Source organism: Chiloscyllium plagiosum, unplaced genomic scaffold (assembly GCF_037043375.1).
Source record: "Chiloscyllium plagiosum isolate Xiang-an unplaced genomic scaffold, Cpla_swu_hap1 HiC_scaffold_25, whole genome shotgun sequence".
Lineage (NCBI taxonomy): Eukaryota > Metazoa > Chordata > Chondrichthyes > Orectolobiformes > Hemiscylliidae > Chiloscyllium > Chiloscyllium plagiosum.
The window spans coordinates 620,717-641,878 of NW_028270163.1; the positions used below are offsets into that span (position 1 = coordinate 620,717).

At 43.8% G+C, this 21,162-nt stretch overlaps 1 protein-coding gene across 2 annotated transcripts in view; it reads left to right on the plus strand.

The window, feature by feature from the left end:
- xylt2 (xylosyltransferase II) overlaps window positions 1–21,162 on the plus strand; it is a 194,538-nt gene that overhangs the window by 91,787 nt on the left and 81,589 nt on the right. For both annotated transcript variants that reach the window (XM_088000364.1, XM_043714272.2), the window contains exon 6: window positions 19,763–19,979. In XM_088000364.1, coding sequence (XP_087856490.1) covers window positions 19,763–19,979 — 217 coding nt within the window. The remainder of the gene's footprint in view (window positions 1–19,762; window positions 19,980–21,162) is intronic.

Consider the following 21,162-nt stretch of genomic DNA (forward strand, 5'->3'; position numbering starts at 1 on the left):
AATTTGATCTGTCATTCTCTATCATAGAATCCCTGCAGTGTGGAAGCAGGTCATTCGGCCGACACCCACCGAAGAGCATCCCCCTCAGACCCTATCCATATAAACTTGCATTTCCTGCACATCCCTGGACACTATTTAGCATGGCCAGTCCACCTAACCTGCACATCTTTGTACCATGAGAGGAAACTGGAGGACCTGGAGGCAACCCATGTAGACACGGGGGAATGTGCATGCAGGCAGTTGCCCAAGGCTGAAATTGAATCTGGCCCTGGTGCCGTGAGACAGCAGTGCTAACCACTGATCATCCGCCACAACGTCATTTTTTTGCACTATCTCCATATTTCTTGAGCTCATTAATGACTATTAGTCTATTATCTTGAACACACTCACCTTACAGAGTCCTATGGGTTAGGGAATTGCAGAATTCACAACCTTCTGAGTGGAGACATTCTTCCTCTCCTTGGTCCAGAACAGCTTTCCTCTCTGAGATTATGTCCCCAGCATGTGGATCCTTTCTGCACTTCCCTATTCAAGCCCTTTAAGGATTTTTATAAGTTGTAATGAGATCAGCTTTCATTCTTCTACATTCAACAGAATAAAGGCCTAAACTGCTGAATCTCTCCTTTTAATGTAATCCCATCATTTCTTGCAATGAAAACCTGTTTCAGTGCCTGAAGGTTTTCAGTATTTAGTGAACGAAGACTTACTAGTAAATGGCAACTATTGCTGTCAAAATAGGGCTTGCTCCATAGGAAATAAACACAAAACAGGACAGCACAGGAATGGGCGTTTCAGCCCATGATGTTGTGCCAAACGTGACCCCAAATGAGACTAATCCCTTATGCCTATGTCCATGTCCTTCCATTCCTTGCATACTCATGTGCTTACCTAAAAGTCCCTTAAGTGTCCTTAATGAATCTGTATCACCACTACCCCTGCAAGTGCTTTCCAGAATTCTACAACACTCTGTGTAAAAAGAAAACTTGCCCCCTCACGTCTCCTTTGAACTTGCCCTTCTCACCTTAAATGCATGCTCCCTAGTATTAAACAGTCAACCCTATCTATGCATTTCATAATTTTATAGACTTCTATCAGATATCCCATCAGCCTCTGCCACTTGGAAAAAACAACCTGTGTTTTTCTAGCCTCTCCTTATAGCTCAAAACCTCTATTCCAGGTAGCATCCTCATAAACCTCTTCTGTACCCTCTCTAAAGCCTCCACATCCTTTTTGTAATATGGTGACCAGAATTGAATGCAATACTCTAAGTGTGGCCAAGCCAGTCTTATAAAGCTACAACATGACATCCTGACTCTTGTGCTCAATTCCCCAACCAATAAAGGCAAACATGCCTGACACCTTTATCACCCTACCTACTTACGTAGCCACTTTCAGGGAGCTATGGACTTGAACCCCAAGATCCTTCTGTACATCAATTCTGTTCAGAGTCCTGCCATTAACTGTATACTTTTCTGTAACATTTGGCTGAGGAGCTGGTGTATGGGGGAAGGATTCACATTTTTGGATCATTGGAATCTCTTTTGGGGTAGAAGTGACCTGTGCAAGAAGGATGGATTGCACCTAAATTGGCAGGGGACTAATATACTGGCAGGGAAATTTACTAGAACTGCTTGGGAGGATTTAAACTAGTAAAGGTGGGGGGGGGGTGGGACTCAGGGAGATAGTGAAGAAAGAGATCGATCTGAGACGGGTTAAGCTGAGAACAGAAGTGAGTCATACAGTTAGGGACAAGGTAGGACTAATAAATTAAACTGCATTTATTTCAATGCAAGGGGCCTAACAGGGAAGGCAGATGAACTCAGGGCATGGTTGGGAACATGGGACTGGGATATCATAGCAATTACGGAAACATGGCTCAGGGATGGGCAGGACTGGCAGCTTAATGTTCCAGGATACAAATGCTACAGGAAGGATAGAAAGGGAGGCAAAAGAAGAGGGAGAGTGGCATTTTTGAAAAGGAATAGCATTACAGCTGTGCTGAGGGAGGATATTCCCGGAAATACATCCTGGGATGTTATTTGGGTGGAACTGAGAAATAAGAAAGGGATAATCACCTTATTGGGATTGTATTATAGACCCCCCAGTAGTCAGAGGGAAATTGAGAAACAAACTTGTAAGGAGATCTCAGCTATCTGTAAGAATAATAGGGTGATTATGGTAGGGGATTTTAACTTTCCAAACATTCAACTGGGTCTGCCATAGTGTTAAAGGTTTAGAGGAATTTCTTAAGTGTGTACAAGACAATTTTCTGATTCAGTATGTGGATGTACCTACTAGAGAAGGTGCAAAACTTGACCTACTCTTGGGAAATAAGGCAGGGCAGGTGACTGAGGTGTCAGTGGGGGAGCACTTTGGGGCCAGTGACCGTAATTCTATGAGTTTTAAAATAGTGGTGGAAAAGGATAGACCAGATCTAAAAGTTGAAGTTCTAAATTGGAGAAAGGCCAAATTTGATGGTATGAGGCAAGAATTTTCAAAAGCTGACTGGGGGCAGATGTTCGCAGGTAAAGGGACGACTGGAAAATGGGAAATCTTCAGAAATGAGATAACAAGAACCCAAAGAAAGTATATTCCTGTCAGGGTGAAAGGGAAGGCTGGTAGGTATAGGGAATGCTGGATGACTAAAGAAATTGAGGGTTTGGTTAAGAAAAAGAAGAAAGCATATGTCAGGTACAGACAGGATAGATCGAGTGAATCCTTAGAATAGTATAAAGAAAGTAGGAGTATATTTAAGAGGGAAATCAGGAGGGCAAAACGGGGACATGAGATAGCTTTGGCAAATAGAATTAAGGAGAATCCAAAGGGATTTTACAAATATATTAAGGATAAAAGGATAACTAGGGAGAGAATAGGACCCCTCAAAGATCAGCAAGGCGGCCTTTGTGTGGAGCCACAGAAAAAGGGGGAGATACTAAATGAATATTTTGCATCAGTATTTACTGTGGAAAAGGATATGGAAAGTATAGACTGTAGGAAAATAGATGGTGGCATCTTGCAAAATGTCCAGATTACAGAGGAGAAAGTGCTGGATGCCTTGAAACGGTTAAAGGTGGATCAATCCCCAGGACCTGATCAGGTGTACCCGAGAACTCTGTGGGAAGCTAGAGAAATGATTGCTGGGCCTCTTGCTGAGATATTTGTATCATCGATAGTCACAGGTGAGGTGCCGGAAGACTGGAGGTTGGCAAACGTGGTGTCACTGTTTAAGAAGGGTGGTAAGGACAAGCCAGGGAACTATAGACCAGTGAGCCTGACCTCGGTGGTGGGCAAGTTGTTGGAGGGAATCCTGAGGGACAGGATGTACATGTATTTGGAAAGGCAAGGACTGATTCGGGATAGTCAACGTGATTTTGTGAGTGGGAAATCATGTCTCACAAACTTGATTGAGTTTTTTGATGAAGTAACAAAGAAGATTGATGAGGGCAGAGCAGTAGATATGATCTATATGAACTTCAGTAAGGCGTTCGACAAGGTTCCCCATGGGAGACTGATTAGCAAGGTTAGATCTCATGGAATACAGGGAGAACTAGCCATTTGGATACAGAACTGGCTCAAAGGTAGAAGACAGAGGGTGGTGGTGGAGGATTGTTTTTCAGACTGGAGGTCTGTGACCAGTGGAGAGCCACAAGGATCGGTGCTGGGCCCTCTACTTTTTGTCATTTACATAAATGATTTGGATGTGAGCATAAGAGGTACAGTTAGTAAGCTTGCAGATGACACCAAAATTGGAGGTGTAGTGGACAGCGAAGAGGGTTACCTCAGATTACAACAGGATCTTGACCAGATGGGCCAATGGGCTGAGAAGTGGAAGATGGAGTTTAATTCAGATAAATGCAAGGTGCTGCATTTTGGGAAAGCAAATCTTAGCAGGACTTATACACTTAATGGTAAGGTCCTAGGGAGTGTTGCTGAACAAAGAGACCTTGGAGGTCAGGTTCATAGCTCCTTGAAAGTGGAGTCGCCGGAAGATAGGATAGTGAAGAAGGCATTTGGTATGCTTTCCTTTATTGGTCAGAGTATTGGGTACAGGAGTTGGGAGGTCATGTTGCGGCTGTACAGGACATTGGTTAGGCCACTGTTGGAATATTGTGTGCAATTTTGGTCTCCTTCCCATCGGAAAGATGTTGTGAAACTTGAAAGGCTTCAGACAAGATTTACAAGGATGTTGCCAGGGTTGAAGGATCTGAGCTGCAGGGAGAGGCTGAACAGGCTGGGGCTGTTTTCCCTGGAGCTTTGGAGGGGTGTGTTTATGGGATGCTACTGGATTGGGACAGCTTCATAAATAAGTTGCTGTATCAGTTCGGTTAAGTTTTTCAATAGTAAAGTTATTCTGAATTGTGATTTGTTTGTGTTCCAACTGTAGTGTTTAAATAAAGTTGGTTTTGCTTAAAACAGAGTGGTTTGACCAGCTGCATCACAGCTGCCTTTAAATAAGAAAAGGTTAGCGTCTAGGTTACCTTGGTAAAATATTTCTAGGGGGTCGGGCCTGGTCTATAACAATATACTCTTTTCCTTTTGACTAAATTCAGAACATCTCTCATTATCCAAGGTTTCCTGACCTTGCTATCCTCGCCCTTCCTCCTTCCTGGAACTTGCCAGTCTTGACCTCTCATCAGCAGGTCTTTAAACAATTCCCATATGACAAATGTGGACTTGCCTGATAACAGCTCCTCCCAGTTAAGATTCTCTAGCTCCTGTCTAATACTGATGTAATTTGCTCTCCCCCATTTTATTGCATTCCCAATTTCTACATATGTTGGCACTCATGTGCACAACAGCCTCTAGCTGCTCACCATCCCCCTTAAGATTCTCAAGCCACTGCTCAGAGATGTCCTTGATCCTGGCGCCAGGGAGCAACCTCCCACCTGGAATCTTAAGTGCGGCACAGAAACGCTTGTCTATGCCCTAACTAGTGAGTCTCTGACCATTATCACTCAGTTGGTCTTGCCTTAGTTGGTTGGCATGGTCCAGTTTGGGCCGAAGGGCCTGATTCCGTGCTGTATTACTCTGAGTCTAAACTTGTTTATGTTTTGGCTTCATCAACCCTATTATTCCCAGTCTTTAGAGAACTGCTGATCTCCATATTTTGCCGTCTTGAAAGGGAGGTAGCTTCTTTCAGATAATGGATCATTTCATTGTCAATCAGTAGACAGTCACTGACTGGGAGCTTCTCTGGTGAATAGTATTCATTCAACAGAGTGCTCTGTCACACAGCACTTCATGTTTTGAGCAGTTAGACATTTCCCTCGCTATTTCACTTCAAAACACTGTGCAACATAAATTGCTGAAAATACAAGCTAATAATAGTGCAGCAACAACAGCAGAGTGATAAGACCGTAGAGTACAGGTCAGGCCTTTTGACCCAACAAGTCTGTACTGCCAAATGCATAGTGGTCTAACTTTATAGCAGTAGGCCATAGCCATGAAAGTTATGACATTTCAGATGTTCATGCAAGTACCTTTTAATTCACTTTTTAATTTAGTTTCTTCTTGCAACTACCATTTCAAGCAATGTATTCGAGACCCCACCACAGTCAATGAAAAAAATTTTCTCAAATCCCCTCTAAACTTCCTGCTTTTTACTTTAAAATTATACCCCCTTGCTCTTGACTCTTCGACAAAAGGAAACAGCTGCTTTCTATTCACCCTGTCCACACCCCTCATAATCTTATATATTTCTATCAGGTTCGCCCTCAACCTTCTCTGCTTCAAAAAAAAACAAGTTTAATCGGTATTTTCAATCAACCTCTTCAGACACACCTCTGGAGCAGGTGGGATTTGAACCTAGGCCTTCTGGCCCAGAAGTAGGGACACTACAATGCAGCTGAAGAACCTTATCCAGCTTCCAACTTCATAGCTAAAGTTCTCCATCTCAGGCAATATTCGAGTGAATCTCCTCTGCATCCTGTTCAGTGCAAACACATCCTTCGTATAGTCAAAAAATGTGACGCTGGGATAGCTCAGCAGGCCATGTAATCTCTGGGGAGCAGGAGAGTTGGTGTTCCAGGCATAAGCCCTTCATCAGGGCTCATTCCTGATGAAGTTGTTATGCTGAAACGTTGATGCTCCAGCTCCTCGAATGCTGCCTGACCTGTGCTTTTCCAGCGTCAAACTTTTTGATTCTGATCTCCAGCATCTGCAGCCCTCACTTTCTCGACATCTTTCCTATTGTGCAGAGACTGAAAGAACAGAACCAATAATGCGTCACCCTAACCAGTGAGGAACATTGGAATAGTACTAGAGAACAATTGGATTCTGGGTAGTCCAATATGGAGGACGGGAAAAAATTCTGGCTGTAACAGCTGCTCCTTTTTTGAGGTACTTTAGATGTTGGAGGTGATTTTCCTCGAATTCCAGGAACAACAATTACTGTTTGAAATGCTGTTGCATTGTTTTGGAACTTTGGAGAAAAAAACCCATCAAAACAACAGCACTTTTAAAAGGCAGAGGAATAGAGAGAGAGAGAGATTGAGATCGAGATTCACATTGCTAACCAACAGAGCAGTGAACCTGCACAGTTACTGACTTTGCTGTTTGAATTTATGTATCACTGAAAAATTAACAAACAGTGAAATTGACAACTAATCTTGGAGGCACCTCTTTGGGAGAGGTCACAGCACAGAAACAGTTAAGTGGATATTTTAAGTATGGCTTTATAGTAGGTCTGCAGTAGTGAGTAGAGTGGGTTCTTTCTTGATTCTATGTTTTACTGAGATATTCCCTTGATTAAACTTAAAATATAAGCCATAAGTATTAATTTAACCTTGAGCAGTGTTTTGTAAGGAATAAGACAGTGCTATTTTCCGGGTCTGGAGATTGAAAGAAGCAAAAATGGCCTTTAGTAGAGTGATATGTTCTTCTTGTCGGATGTGGGAGTTTAGGGAGAATTTACGGGTTAGTGAGGATTTTCTCTGCAATAAATGCCGTTGATTGTGAATCCTATCCGATCGAATGGATCGGTTGGAGAGACAGTTAGAAACAATGGGAGCAATTTTCAAGAGGAAGGGAATGTGATGGATGGCAATTATAGGAAGGAGAAAAGTCGCAGATACAGTCACATAGATGGGTTAACTCCAGGCAGACAATGCTATGGCTATCCCGGTTTCAAACAAGTATGCAGTTTTGGAAAATGTAGGGGGTGATGGATTCTCAGGGGAATGCAGCATGAACAGCCAAGTTTCTGGTATTGGGATAGGCTGTGAAGGGTACGTCAGGTTCCAAGAGATCGATTGTGTTAGGGAACTCTCTAGTCTGAGATACAGACAGACGTTTCTGTGGCTAGCAGCGAAAAATCAGAATGGTGTGTTGCTTCCCTGGTGCCAGGATCAAGGATGTCTCAGAGTGGGTGCAGAATGTTTTCAAGGGGAAGAGGGACCAGCAGGAGGTCAAAGAGCCAAGAACAAGAACAAGAACAAAGAAAATTTACAGCCCAGGAACAGGCCCTTTGGCCCTCAAGCCTAAGCCGATCCAAGTCTACTGTCTAAACTTGTCGCCCAATTCCTAAGCATCTGTATCTCTCTGCTCCCCACCTACTCATGCATCTGTCCAGACGAATCTTACATGAATCTACCGTGCCTGCCTCAACCATCTCAGCTGGCAACGCGTTCCAGACGCCCACCACCTTCTGTGTGAAGTACTTGCTATGTGTATCCCCCTTAAACTTTCCACCTCTCACCTGCTAGAACACCCTGCACACCATATGACTTCACTTTCTCCATTAGTCTACCATGGGGAACCTTATCAAACGTCTTACTAAAGACCATGTATATGACATCTACAGCCCTTTCTTCATCTATCAACTTGGTCACTTCCTCAAAGAACTCTATTAAGTTGGTAAGGCACGATCTCCCCCACACAAAACCATGTTGCCTATCACTGATAAGCCCATTCTTTTCTAAATATAAATAGATCCTATTCCTCAGTACCCTCTCCAGCAACTTTCTCACCACCGACGTCAGGCTCAGTGGTCTGTAGTTACCCGGAATTTCGCTACTATCCTTCTTGTACAGGGGGACAATATAAGTAACCCTCCATTCCTCCGGCACTTCACCTGTATTTAAGGATGCCACAAAGATATCTGTCAGGGCCCTAGCTATTTCCTCTGTCACCTCCCTCAGCAACCTGGGATAGATCCCATCCGGTCCTGGGGATTTTTCCACCTTAATAACCTCTAGCCTACCCAATACATCTTCCCTATTTATGTCAACGTGATCCAGACTAATCAAACTTATATCTTTAATCTCAAGATTCGACATGTTCCTCTCCTGAGTGAACACTGGTGCAAAGTAATCATTCAGAATCTCAACTATTCCCTCAGCTTCGACACATAGCCTTCCTTCATTATCCTTTAGCGGACTAATCCTTTCCCAAGTTACCCGCTTGCTTCTTATATAAGAATAACACATACTTTAGGATTCTCCTTAATTCTACTCGCTAAGGCTATTTCATGACCTCTTTTTGCCCACTTGATTCCTCGTTTAAGACTTGTCCTACTCTTCCGATATTCCTCAAGGGCCCGTTCTGTTCCTAGCTGCCTAGACCTTATGTACGCTTCCCTTTTCTTGGCTAGTCGTACAATTTCTCTTGTCATCTATGGTTCACGAATCTTGCCCTTGCACACATCGGAACCAACGACATAGGAAGGGAAAAGGTTGAGATTCTGAAGGGAGATTACAGAGAGTTAGGCAGGAATTTAAAAAGGAGGTCCTCGAGAGTAGTAATATCTGGGTTACTACTGGTGCCACGAGTTAGTGAGGGCAGGTATAGGAGGATAGAGCAGATGAATGCATGGCTGAGGAGCTGATGTTTGGGAAAAAGATTCACATTTTGGATCATTGGAAACTCTTTTGGGGTAGAAGTGACCTGCACAAGAACGACGGATTGCACCTAAATTGGAAGGGGAGATTTGCTCGAGCTGCTCGGGAGGATTCAAACTAGTAAGATGGTGGTGGGCGGGGGCAGCGGGGGTCGGGGGGAGCGGTGGGACCCAAGGAGATAGTGAGGAAAGAGATCAATCTGAGACTAGTACAGTTGAGAACAAAGGCAAGTCAGTCAGGGCAGGCAGGGACAAAGCAGAGAACAAGGTAGGACTGATAAGTTACGCTGCATTTATTTCAATGCAAGAGGTGTAATAGGGAACACAGATGAACTCAGGGCATGGTTAAGAACATGGGACTGGGATATCATAGCAATTACAGAAACATGGCTTAAGGATGGAAAGGACTGGCAGCTAAATGTTCCAGGTTACAAATGCTACAGGAAGGACAGAAAAGGAAGCCAGAGAGGAGGGGGAGTGGCATTTTTGATAAGAGATAGCATTACAGATGTACTGATGGAGGATATTCCGAGAAATACATCCAGGGAAATTATTTGGGTGGAATTGAGATATCAGATCCCCTAATAGTCAGAGGGAAATTGAGAAACAAATTTGTAAGGAGATCTCAGTTATCTATAAGAATAATAGGGTGGTTATGGTAGAGGATTTTAACTTTCCAAACATCGACTGGGACTGCCATAGTGTTAAAGGTTTAGATGGAGAGGAATTTCTTAAGTGTGTACAAGACAATTTTCTGATTCAGTATGTGGATGTACCTACTAGAGAAGGTGCAAAACTTGACCTACTCTTGGGAAATAAGGCAGGGCAGGTGACTGAGGTGTCAGTGGGGGAGCACTTTGGGGCCAGCGACCATAATTCTATTAGATTTAAAATAGTGATGGAAAAGGATAGACCAGATCTAAAAGTTGAAGTTCTAAATTGGAGGAAGGCCAATTTTGATGGTATTAGGCAAGAATTTTCAAAAGCTGATTGGGGGCAGATGTTCGCAGGTAAAGGGATGGCTGGAAAATGGGAAACCTTCAGAAATGAGATAACGAGAGTCCAGAGAAAGTATATTCCTGTCAGGGTGAAAGGAAAGGCTAGTAGGTATAGGGAATGCTGGATGACTAAAGGAATTGAGGGTTTGGTTAAGGAAATGACAGAATAGATTGAGAGATTCCTTCGAAGAATATAAAGGCAGTAGGAGTATACTTAAGAGAGAAATCAGGAGGGCAAAAAGGGAACATGAGATAGCTTTGGCAAATAGAGTTAAGGAGAATCCAAAGGGTTTTTATAAATACGTTAAGGACAAAAGGGTAACTTGGGAAAGAATAGGGCCCTCAAAGATCAGCAATGTGGCCATTATGAGGAGCCGCAGGTGATGGGGGAGATAGCAAATGAGTATTTTGCATCAGTATTTACTGTGGAAAAGGGCAGGGAAGATTTAGAATGGAGGGAAATAGATGGTGACATCTTGAAAAATGTCCACATTACAGAGGAGCCAATGCTGGATATCTTGAAATGCATAAAAGTAGATAAATCCCCAGGACCTGATCAGGTGTACCCTAGAACTCTGTGGGAACTATAGACCAGTGAGCCAGACCTCGGTGATGGGCAAGTTGTTGGAGGGAATCCTGAGGGACAGAGTATACATGTATTTGGAAAGGCAAGGACTGATTAAGGATAGTCAACATGTTTTTGTGCGTGGGAAATCATGTCTCAGAAACTTGATTGAGTTTTTTGAAGAAGTAACAAAGAGGATTGATGAGGGCAGAGCGGTAGATGTGATCTGTGTGGACTTCAGTAAGGCATTCGATAAGGGCTCCCCATGGGAGACTGGTGAGCAAGGTTAGATCTCATGGAATACAGGGAGAACTAGCCATTTGGATACAGAACTGGCTCAAAGGTAGAAGACAGAGGGTGGTGGTGGGTTGGTTTACAGACTGGAGGCCTGTGACCAGTGGAGTGCCACAAAGATGGGTGCTGGATCCACTACTTTTCATCATTTCTATAAATGATTTGGATGTGAGCATAAGAGGTATAGTTAGTAAGTTTGCAGATGACACCAAAATTGGACCTGTGGTGGACAACAAAGAAGGTTACCTCAGATTACAACAGGATCTTGACCAGATGGGCCAATGGGCTGAGAAGTGGCAGATGGAGTTTAATTTAGATAAATGTGAGGTGCTGCATTTTGGGAAAGCAGGTCTTAGCAGGACTTATAAGGTAAGGTCCTCGGGAGTGTTACTGAACAAAGAGACCTTGGAGTGCAGGTTCATAGCTCCTTGAAAGTGGAGTCACAGGTAGATAGGATAGTGAAGAAGGCATTTGATATGCTTTCCTTTATTGCTCAGAGTAATGAGTACAGGAGTTGAGAGGTCATGTTGCAACTGTACAGGACATTGGTTAGGCCACTGTTGGAATATTGTGTGCAATTCTGATCTCCTTCCTATTGGAAAAGTGTTGTGAAACTTGAAAGGGTTCAGACAAGATTTACAAGGATGTTGCCAGGTTGGAGGATTTGAGCTAAAGGGAGAGGTTGAATAGGATGTTTTAGATTAGATTAGATTAGATTACTTTACAGTGTGGAAACAGGCCCTTCGGCCCAACAAGTCCACACCGACCCGCCGAAGCGTAACCCACCCATACCCCTACATTTACCCCTTACCTAACACTACAGGCAATTTAGCATAGCCAATTCACCTGACCTGCACATCTTTGGACTGTGGGAGGAAACCGGAGCACCCGGAGGAAACCCACGCAGACACGGGGAGAATGTGCAAACTCCACACAGTCAGTCGCCTGAGGCGGGAACTGAACCCGGGTCTCTGGCGCTGCGTGGCAGCAGTGCTAACCACCGTGCCACCGTGCCGCCCATATAGGTTTGCTTGCTGAGCTGGAAGGTTCATTTTCAGACGTTTCATCAGTATACTAGGTAACATCTTCAGTGAGTCTCTAGACGAAGCACTGCTGGTGTTTCCTGCTTTCTATTTATATGAGAAATGCAATTGCTTCGCCACTTGCAAAGATCTTTGCATCCTTGCTCTCTACTGGAGTCGTACCTGAGGACTAGAGAGAAGCAAATGTAATTCCACTCTTCAAGAAAGGAAATAGGGAAATCCCCGGCAATTACAGACCAGTAAGTCTCACATCTGTTGTCTGCAAGGTGTTAGAAAGGATTCGGAGGGATAGGATTTATGACCATCTGGAAGAGCATGGCTTGATTAAATGCAGTCAACACGGCTTTGTGAGGGGCAGGTCATGCCTCACAACCCTTATCGAGTTCTTTGAGGATGTGACTAGAAAAGTTCAAGGCATTTGGTAGACCTATTCAGAAGGTCAGGAGGAATGGGATACAGGGGAACTTAGCTGTCTGGATACAGAATTGGCTGGCCAACAGAAGACAGTGATTAGGAGTAGAAGGAAAATATTCTGCCTGGAAGTCTGTGGTGAGTGGTGTTCCACAGGGCTCTGTCTTTGGGCCTCTACTGTTTGTAATTTTTATTAATGACTTGGATGAGGGAATTGAAGGATGGGTCAGCAAGTTTGCGGACGACACAAAGATTGGAGGTGTCATTGACAGTATAGAGGACTGTTGTAGGCTGCAGCGGGACATTGACAGGATGCAGAGATGGGCTGAGAGGTGGCAGATGGAGTTCAATCTGGATAAATACGAGGTGCTGCATTTTGGAAGGTTGAATTTGAAAGCTGAGTACATGATTAAGGATAGGATTCTTGGCAGTGTGGAGTAATAGAGGGATCTTGGTGTGCAGGTACATAGATCCCTTAAAATGGCCACCCAAGTGGACAGGGTTGTTAAGAAAGCATGTGGTGTTTTGGCTTTCATTAACAGGGGGATTGAGTTTAAGAGTTGTGAGATCTTGTTGCAGCTCTATAAAACTTTGGTTAGACCGCACTTGGAATACTGCGTCCAGTTCTGGTCGCCCTATTATAGGAAAGATATGGATGCTTTGGAGAGGGTTCAGAGGAGGTTTACCAGGATGCTGCCTGGACTGGAGGGCTTATCTTATGAAGAGAGGTTGACTGAGCTCGGACATTTTTCATTGGAGAAAAGGAGGAGGAGAGGGGACCTAATTGAGGTATACAAGGTAATGAGAGGCATAGATAGAGTCGATAGCCAGATACTATTTCCCAGGGCAGAAATGAGGGGTCATAGTTTTAAGCTGGTTGGAGGAAAGTATAGAGGGGATGTCAGAGGCAGGTTCTTTACACAGAGAGTTGTGAGAGCATGGAATGCGTTGCCAGCAGGGGTTGTGGAAGCAAGGTCATTGGGGACATTTAAGAGACTACTGGACATGCATATGGTCACAGAAATTTGAGGGTGCATAGATGAGGATCAGTGGTCAGCACAACATTGTGGGCTGAAGGGCCTGTTTTGTGCTGTACTGTTCTATGTTCGGGTTTCCTTGGGTTGGTGACATCATTTCCTGTGTTGATGTCATTTCTGGTGGTAATGTCATTTCCTGTTCTTTTTCTCGGGGGTGGTAAATGGGATCCAAATCAATGTGTGTCTTGGTAGAATTCCAATCTACATCCAGAACCTCGGCCTGAGCTACAAATCTTCTCAAAACTGGCTAAGAGATTGAATAGGCTGTTGCTGTTTTCCCTGGAGCATCGGAGGCTGAGGGGTGACCTTATAGAGGTTTATAAAATCTTGACGGGCATGGATAGGATATGTAGACAAAGTCTCTTCCCTGAGGTGGGCAAGTCCAAAACTAGAGGGCATAATTTTAGGGTGTGAGGGGTAAGATGTAAAATAGACCTAAGGGGCAACCTTTTCATGCAGAGGGTGGTGCGTGTATGGAGTCAGCTGCCAGATGAAGTGGTGGAGGCTGGTAGAATTGCAACATTTAAAAGGCATCTGGATGGGTATATGAATAGGAAGGGCTTGGAGGGATATGGGCCAGGTGCTGGAGATGGGACTAGATTGGGTTGGGATATCTGGTTGGCATGGATGGGTTGGACCGAAGGGTCTGTTTCCGTGCTGTACGTCTCTATGACTCTGTGCCTGTCAAGGTATTTGACTGATCTTTCATGCTGGTTCGCTGAAGGAACAATTCACCTAATTTCAACCCCTCCAGTTCTTGTTCCCTCCTGATTTTGAATGCCTCTACCAAATCTCTCAATGTAATCTTCTTTGAGGAGAACAACATTTTATCCATGTCAGTAAACTACCTCATCACTGGATCTGATCTCATGCTGTTTTCATCTCTGTTCACTCTAATATCTTCACATCTTTTCTAAAATGCAATTTACAAAATTGGACAAATGACTAAATGCAAGGTTGGGGAGGATCTAGTGGCTGATAATGATTTACCAGAAACTAAATGCTTTTGTACTGTAAGATAAATAAAACTGAATCTCTCACTTGACATTTTATGCCCTGTCCACCCAAATTTGCCATTAAAATATGTCAAGAAAAGCAGTGGTTCAAATCCTGACACCTGAGAACCCCAGTTATTCCTCCAGTTCAAAAAACAGTTGTTCACCACTGTTGTCTTGTTTCTTAACCAACTTAATGTAAATGTCAATTTTACTCTATCGGTTTCAATTTTGCTGGCAAAGCTTTACTTTCTCAAATAACTTTTGGAAATCCACGTACACCACATCAACTGTATTATCATGATCAGCCTTCTCTGTTAACACAACAAAACAAAGTCATTCAAGTTAGTTAAACACAATTCACCTTGCACAGATCTGTGCTGGTATTTCTGACTTAATCTAGCCCTCTCCAAGTGACTGCTTAATTATTCTAGATTATCAATTCTAAAACCTTTTTGACCACCAGGTTATAATTGCAAGTAATATCTATAATTTATCACTCCTTTGACACCTCACCACCTTCCCATCCACTCAGAATTTAAGAAAAATTGTAAGATTAAAGCCGCTAGTGCCTTTGACTTAGAATCCTCAAATTCATCCCTTCTGAGTGTGGGGACATATCATCTTTAAGTACAGCCAGCCTTTTAAATACCTCCTCTTTATAAACCTTTAGCCCATCCAGTGTTTCAGCTACCTCCTGTTCTGTTATGACTTCAATAGCATCTTCTTTCCTGATAAAGACAGATGCAGTCTGTTCATTTACTACCTCTTTGGGTGGCACGGTGGCACAGTGGTTAGCACTGCTGCCTCACAGCACCAGAGACCCGGGTTCAATTCCCGCCTCAGGCGACTGACTGTGTGGAGTTTGCACGTTCTCCCCGTGTCTGCGTGGGTTTCCTCCGGGTGCTCCGGTTTCCTCCCACAGTCTAAAGGTGTGCAGGGTCAGGTGAATTGGCCACGCTAAATTGTCCGTAGTGTTAGGTAAGGGGTAAATGTAGGGGTATGGGTGGGTTGCGCTTCGGCGGGGCAGTGTGGACTTGTTGGGCTGAAGGGCCTGTTTCCACACTGTATGTAATCTAATCTAAAAAAAAACTCATCTCCATTCATAGATCTCCTTTTTGATCTTGAGTTGGCCAACCCTTCCTCTTACTATTCTTCTACTTCGTTATATGGCCTCAAGGAGTCCTGACAGCACTGGAATCAATGGGTGTTGGGGCATACTCTCTGATGGTTGGAGTTATGCCTGACACGTATGAAGATGGTTGTGGTTGCTGGATGTCAGTCATCTCAGCTCCAGGACATTGCTACAGGAGTTCTTCAAGTTAGTGTTCTCGGCCCAACTATTTTCAGCTGCTTCATCAATAACCTTCCCTCCATCATAAGGTCAGAAGTGGAGATGTTCATTGCTGATGTAACAATGTTCAGCACCGTTCACTTTGCCTCAGATACTGAAACAGTTCATGTTCAAATGCAACAAGATCTGAATAATATCCAACTTCTTTACAAATGGTAAGTAACACTTGCACCACACAAATGCCAAGCTATGACCGTCTCCAAAAACAGGCAATATAATCAGTACCCATGACATTCAATCAATGATGTTACCATTACTGAATCTTCCACTATCATCATACTGGTCAATATTGACCAGAAACCCCTGGACTCGACACAAACACAGTGACTGCAAAAACAGAGGATAAGCATTCTGTAGCAAGTAACACACCCTCCTGACTTTTTATTTGGCAAGTAAATTACTTCAATCCCACTATTTAGTGATGTTGCAAGCTGATTGCAAGCCTGTGTTGCTTTATGTACCTGCAAATACCAATATTCAGAAGTTCGGCAAAATACAGTTGACATAAGACGCACATAAAAGATAGAATTAGACTTCTAAACATGTCTTATACCGAATAACGTCCTTCAGTTACATAGTCATTTTTGATAGTTTGGTGGTTTTGGCTGTGCTGTTTCCAAATGTTGGATAACATTTCCTTTCGAGGTTGGACTGTAACTTGAAGAGGAAAAGATAAAACAAGGGGATTGGCCATTAGAAAAGTGTTTAATATAGTGCATTAGGCAAAATCTGCTACAGACAGGAAAAGGGAATCTCTTCAAAGTTTGTGAGAAGATTTTTAGCTCGGGTGCTCGTTGTTGTAGTTCTGTTCGCCGAGCTGGGAATTTGTGTTGCAGACGTTTCGTCCCCTGTCTAGGTGACATCCTCAGTGCTTGGGAGCCTCCTGTGAAGCGCTTCTGTGATCTTTCCTCCGGCATTTGTAGTGGTTTGAAACTGCCGCTTCCAGTTGTCAGTTCCAGCTGTCCGTTGCAGTGGTCGGTATATTGGGTCCAGGTCGATGTACTTATTGATTGAATTTGTGGATGAGTGCCATGCCTCTAGGAATTCCCTAGCTGTTCTCTGTTTGGATTGTCCTATAATAGTCGTGTTGTCCCAGTCGAACTCATGTTGCTTGTCATCTCCGTGTGTGGCTACTAAGGATAACTGGTCGTGTTGTTTCGTGGCTAGTTGGTGTTCATGGATGTGGATCGTTAGCTGTCTTCCTGTTTGTCCTATGTAGTGGACAAACTACTGGACCTGTGCCTCACAACACACTTCACATTCAACAACCAAATATATGAACAAATCAACGACACACCCATGGGCTCACCCATCTCTGGACTCATAGCAGAAGCGGTAATGCAAAGATTAGAACAAACAGTCTTACCGCAAATTCAACCAAACTCTGGGTCAGATATGTAGATGACACCTTTGTACTCATTAAAAACACAGAAATAGAGATCACACACCGGATCATCAACGCCACACTCACAGGAATCCGATTTACTAGAGAGGAAGAAAAGGACAACAAACTCCCATTCCTAGACGTGATGGTACAGAGAACACTGAGCGGAGAATTCACCACAAAGGTATACAGGAAAGCCACACACACAGACCAAGTCCTGAACTACGAAAGCAACCACCCCAACACACACAAAAGAAGTTGCATCAAGACACTGTTCAAAAGTTCCACAACATACTGCAGTACACCAGAACTGCAAAAAGAGGAAGAACACCTATACAATGTATTCGCCAAAAACGGATACCCGCACAATTTCATCAACAGATGCCTAAGGGAAAGACAACGGAACGATGACATGCCGCAACCCAAAGGACTAGCTGCACTACCATACATCAAGAGCATTTCCGAACTGACAGGCAGACTACTGTGACCACTAGGACTCATAACAGCACACAAACCAACAGCCACTCTCAGACAACAACTCACCAGAGTGAAGGACCTGATACCCAGCATGAGCAAAACCAATGTAGTGTACAAAATCCCATGCAAGGACTGCACAAAACACTACATAGGACAAACAGGAAGACAGCCTGTTGGAATGTTGGAACTGACAACCGGAAGCGGCAGAGACAAACCACTACAAATGCCGGAGGAAAGATCACAGAAGCGCATCACAGGAGGCTCCCAAGCACTGAGGATGTCACCTAGACAGGGAACGAAACGTCTGCAACACAAATTCCCAGCTCGGCGAACAGAACCACAACAAAGGGTTGTCAAAGCCTGTCTCTCAAAGTCTGTCCACTTTCAAAAAGGCAGAAGTCTGGAATGTGACGGAATACTCCTTGGTTGCTTGGATGGGTGCAGCTCGAACAACACTCGAAGCTTGACACCATCTAGGATAAAACAGTTCACTTGATTGAAACCAAATCCACAATTGTCCGCTCCATCCATCGCTGCTGCTCAGTTGCAGCAGTGTGTACTATCTACAAGACGCACCACAGAAATTTGCCAAACATCCTGAGATAGCACCTTTTAAATTCACAACTGCTTCCATCTAGAAGGGCAAGGACAGCAGGTACATGGGAACACCACCACTAGCAAGTTCCCTCCTGGGTTAGATGTGTTAGGGGTAAATGTAGAGCAATAGGGTAGGGGAATATGTCTGGGTGCATCATCATTCGGAGGGTTGGTGTGGACCTGTTGGGCCAAATGGTCTGTATGGAAAAGCGCAGCAGGTCAGGCAGCATCTCGGGAACAGGAGAATCGACGTTTCGGGCATTAGCCCTTCTTCAGGGCTTTCCTGAAGAAGGGCTAATGCCCGAAACGTCGATTCTCCTGTTCCCTAGATGCTGCCTGACCTGCTGCGCTTTTCCAGCAACACATTTCCATCTCTGATCTCCAGCATCTGCAGACCTCACTTTCTCCTCAAATGGTCTGTATCCAAACTGTAGATTATCCCCTACCCTATTACTCTACATTTACCTCCGACTAATGCACCTAACCTACATATTGCTGAATACTGGCCAATTTAGCATGGCTAGTTCACCTAACCGGCATGGCTTTGGATTGTTGGAGGAAACCAGGGCACCCAGAGGAAACCCATGCAGACACTGGGAGAATGTGTAAACTCCACACAGGCAGTCATTTGTAGCTGGACTCAGGTCCCTGGCGCTGTGGGGCAGCAGTGCTAACCACTGAGGGAAATTTAACAGGATGTTGCCTGCAATGGAAAGTTTCAGTTATGAAGAGAGTGGGGTTGTTTTCCTTATAGCAGAGGAGATTGAGAGGAGACATAATTAAGATGCTGAGGGGCATAAGTAGGGTAGATGAGAAGAAGCTTTTTCCCTTGGTGGAGGGATCAATGACTAGGGAGCAAAAATATAAAGTATGGGGTAGAAGGTGGTGGGAATCTGGAACTCACTGCCTGTCAAGGTGTTGGAGGTAGAAATCTTCATAACTATTTTCATAAATATTTTGATGTGCTTTTGCAATGCATAAAAGGCTATTGGCCAAGTGCTGGAAAATGGTGTTAGAACCACAACCACCTGATGAAGGAGCAGCACTCCAAAAGCAAGTGCTTGCAAATAAACCTTTTGGACTATAACCTGGTGTTGTGTGATTTTTAACAGTGTTAGAATTTTTGACTGGCATGGACACGATAGGACAAAGGGCCTTTTTCTCTGCTGTAGATCTGTCTGACTCATAGTGGTTGTATACTGTAACTTTTAACTAATAATTCAGAGATGTTGTTTTTATAAGTGCATCAGTCACCAACTGGTTGGTGTCTGGTTGTGTCTCTCACCAACCAGTGGAGGAAACTGGAGAAAGACGATTGAACCAGTAGAAGAGTCATAAAGATCATCTCAGCCACAGAACCTGGGATCAAAGATCACTGGACTGTCTTTCCAGTATTCCCCTGTGTTTCCCTTTATGTTTGTCTGTACTAGAGTTTTAATTAGTATTATTAAAGCTGACAGTTTCTAACAGTTTATACTATTTTACCTGTAGTTAGAGTGTAATTATCTGGAATAGTCATTCTTATTCACTACAGAAAACAGATTTATGCTTTCTATCATCCTCGAGGTCTGAAGTCAGGTATATGTTTGTGTACTTTAGCAAATCATTAATTTTTGTGACAACCCTGGAAAAGCCGGGCTTGAATGAGTTGTAACAATTAAAACAGTTATTATACAAGACAGTTTGGAATGTTCTAAGCTTGATAAAGGTACTATAGAGATGCATGTTTTTCTTTCTTCATTAATTCAGTTATAGTCTCTGTTATTTCCAGGTTCATCAAGAAACAAGGCTTAGATCGAATATTCCATGAATGTGACAACCATATGTGGCGCCTCGGAGACAGGCAGATCCCTGAAGGCATTATAGTGGACGGTGGTTCTGACTGGTTCGCTCTGACTCATAAGTTTGTGGCTTATGTGGTGAACACACAGGACGAGCTGGTCACTCAGCTAAAACGGTTCTACTGGTACACGCTACTTCCAGCTGAGGTAAGGGCTGATGGAAGCAGAGATTTTTAATTTCAACCTGGGGAGGTTAGTCTTTGGTAATGGAGCATTTTCAATTTCAAGCACCCAGCATAAGTATTAGCAATTTTTTTCATATCATGTGGAGTGAATTGAATTGGTTGAAGACTGTGATAGGGTTAGGGTTACAGTCAGCTGTATCCTTGTAATGCTGGGAGACCAACATCAATCATCCACTTGGCACTTCTGGCTGAACATGGATGCAAGTACTTCAGCCTTGTATATTCCACTGAAATACTGGCTTCCTTTATCATTGAGGATGGAATGGGTGGCACAGTGGCTCAGTGGTTAGCACTACTGCCTCACAGCACCTGAGTTTGATTCCTGCCTCAGTTGACTGTCTGTATGGAGTTTACACATTCTCCCCTTGTCTGCATGGGTTTCCTCCAGGTGATCTGGTTTCCTCCCACAATCCAAAAATATGCAGGTTAGATGAATTGGCCATGCTAAATTGCCCATAGAGTCAGGTGCCTTAGTCAAATGGAAATGAGTCTGGGTGGGTTACTCTTCGGAGGGTCGGTGTGGATTTGTTGAGCCAAATGGCCTGTTTCCACACTGTAGATAATCTAATGCTTGTGAAACCTCCTTTTGTTAGTTGTTTAATTGAGCACCACCATTCACAACTAGCTGTGGCAGGACTTGAGAGCTAAGAACTGTTCCATTAGGTGGGAAATTTAGCTCTGTTTATTGCAATCTATTTTCTCTGTTTGGCATGGCTCTTTTCTCTCTGATTCCAGCACACCATTTGTCTCCCTCATTCTCTCTGGGTCTCTCACTTTCTCTCTATCTAGATCTGTATTTTTTTCTCCCCCTCGTCCTCTTCCTCTCTCTAGCCCTCTTATCACTTGATCTCTCTTGCTCACTCTCAGTTGCACTCTCTGAATTTTCATCTCTCTGCATCTCTTTTGCAGCCACTCTCTCTCTCTCCTTCTCCCCCTCTGTCTATCTCTCTGCTGCCCTTTCAGTTTCTCACTCTTGCTGTCACTACTGTCTTCTTGTTTCTGTCTGCTCCAGCGGTCTGCTCTGGCCTACCTTGTCTTGTCTGAAATTTTACAGAGCAGGGGAGTTACCAAGCAGCTTGCCTTTGACTCTATTTAGGGCCTTCGTTGTCCCATTATTGGTCACTTAAAGTCCAATATTGTATCCA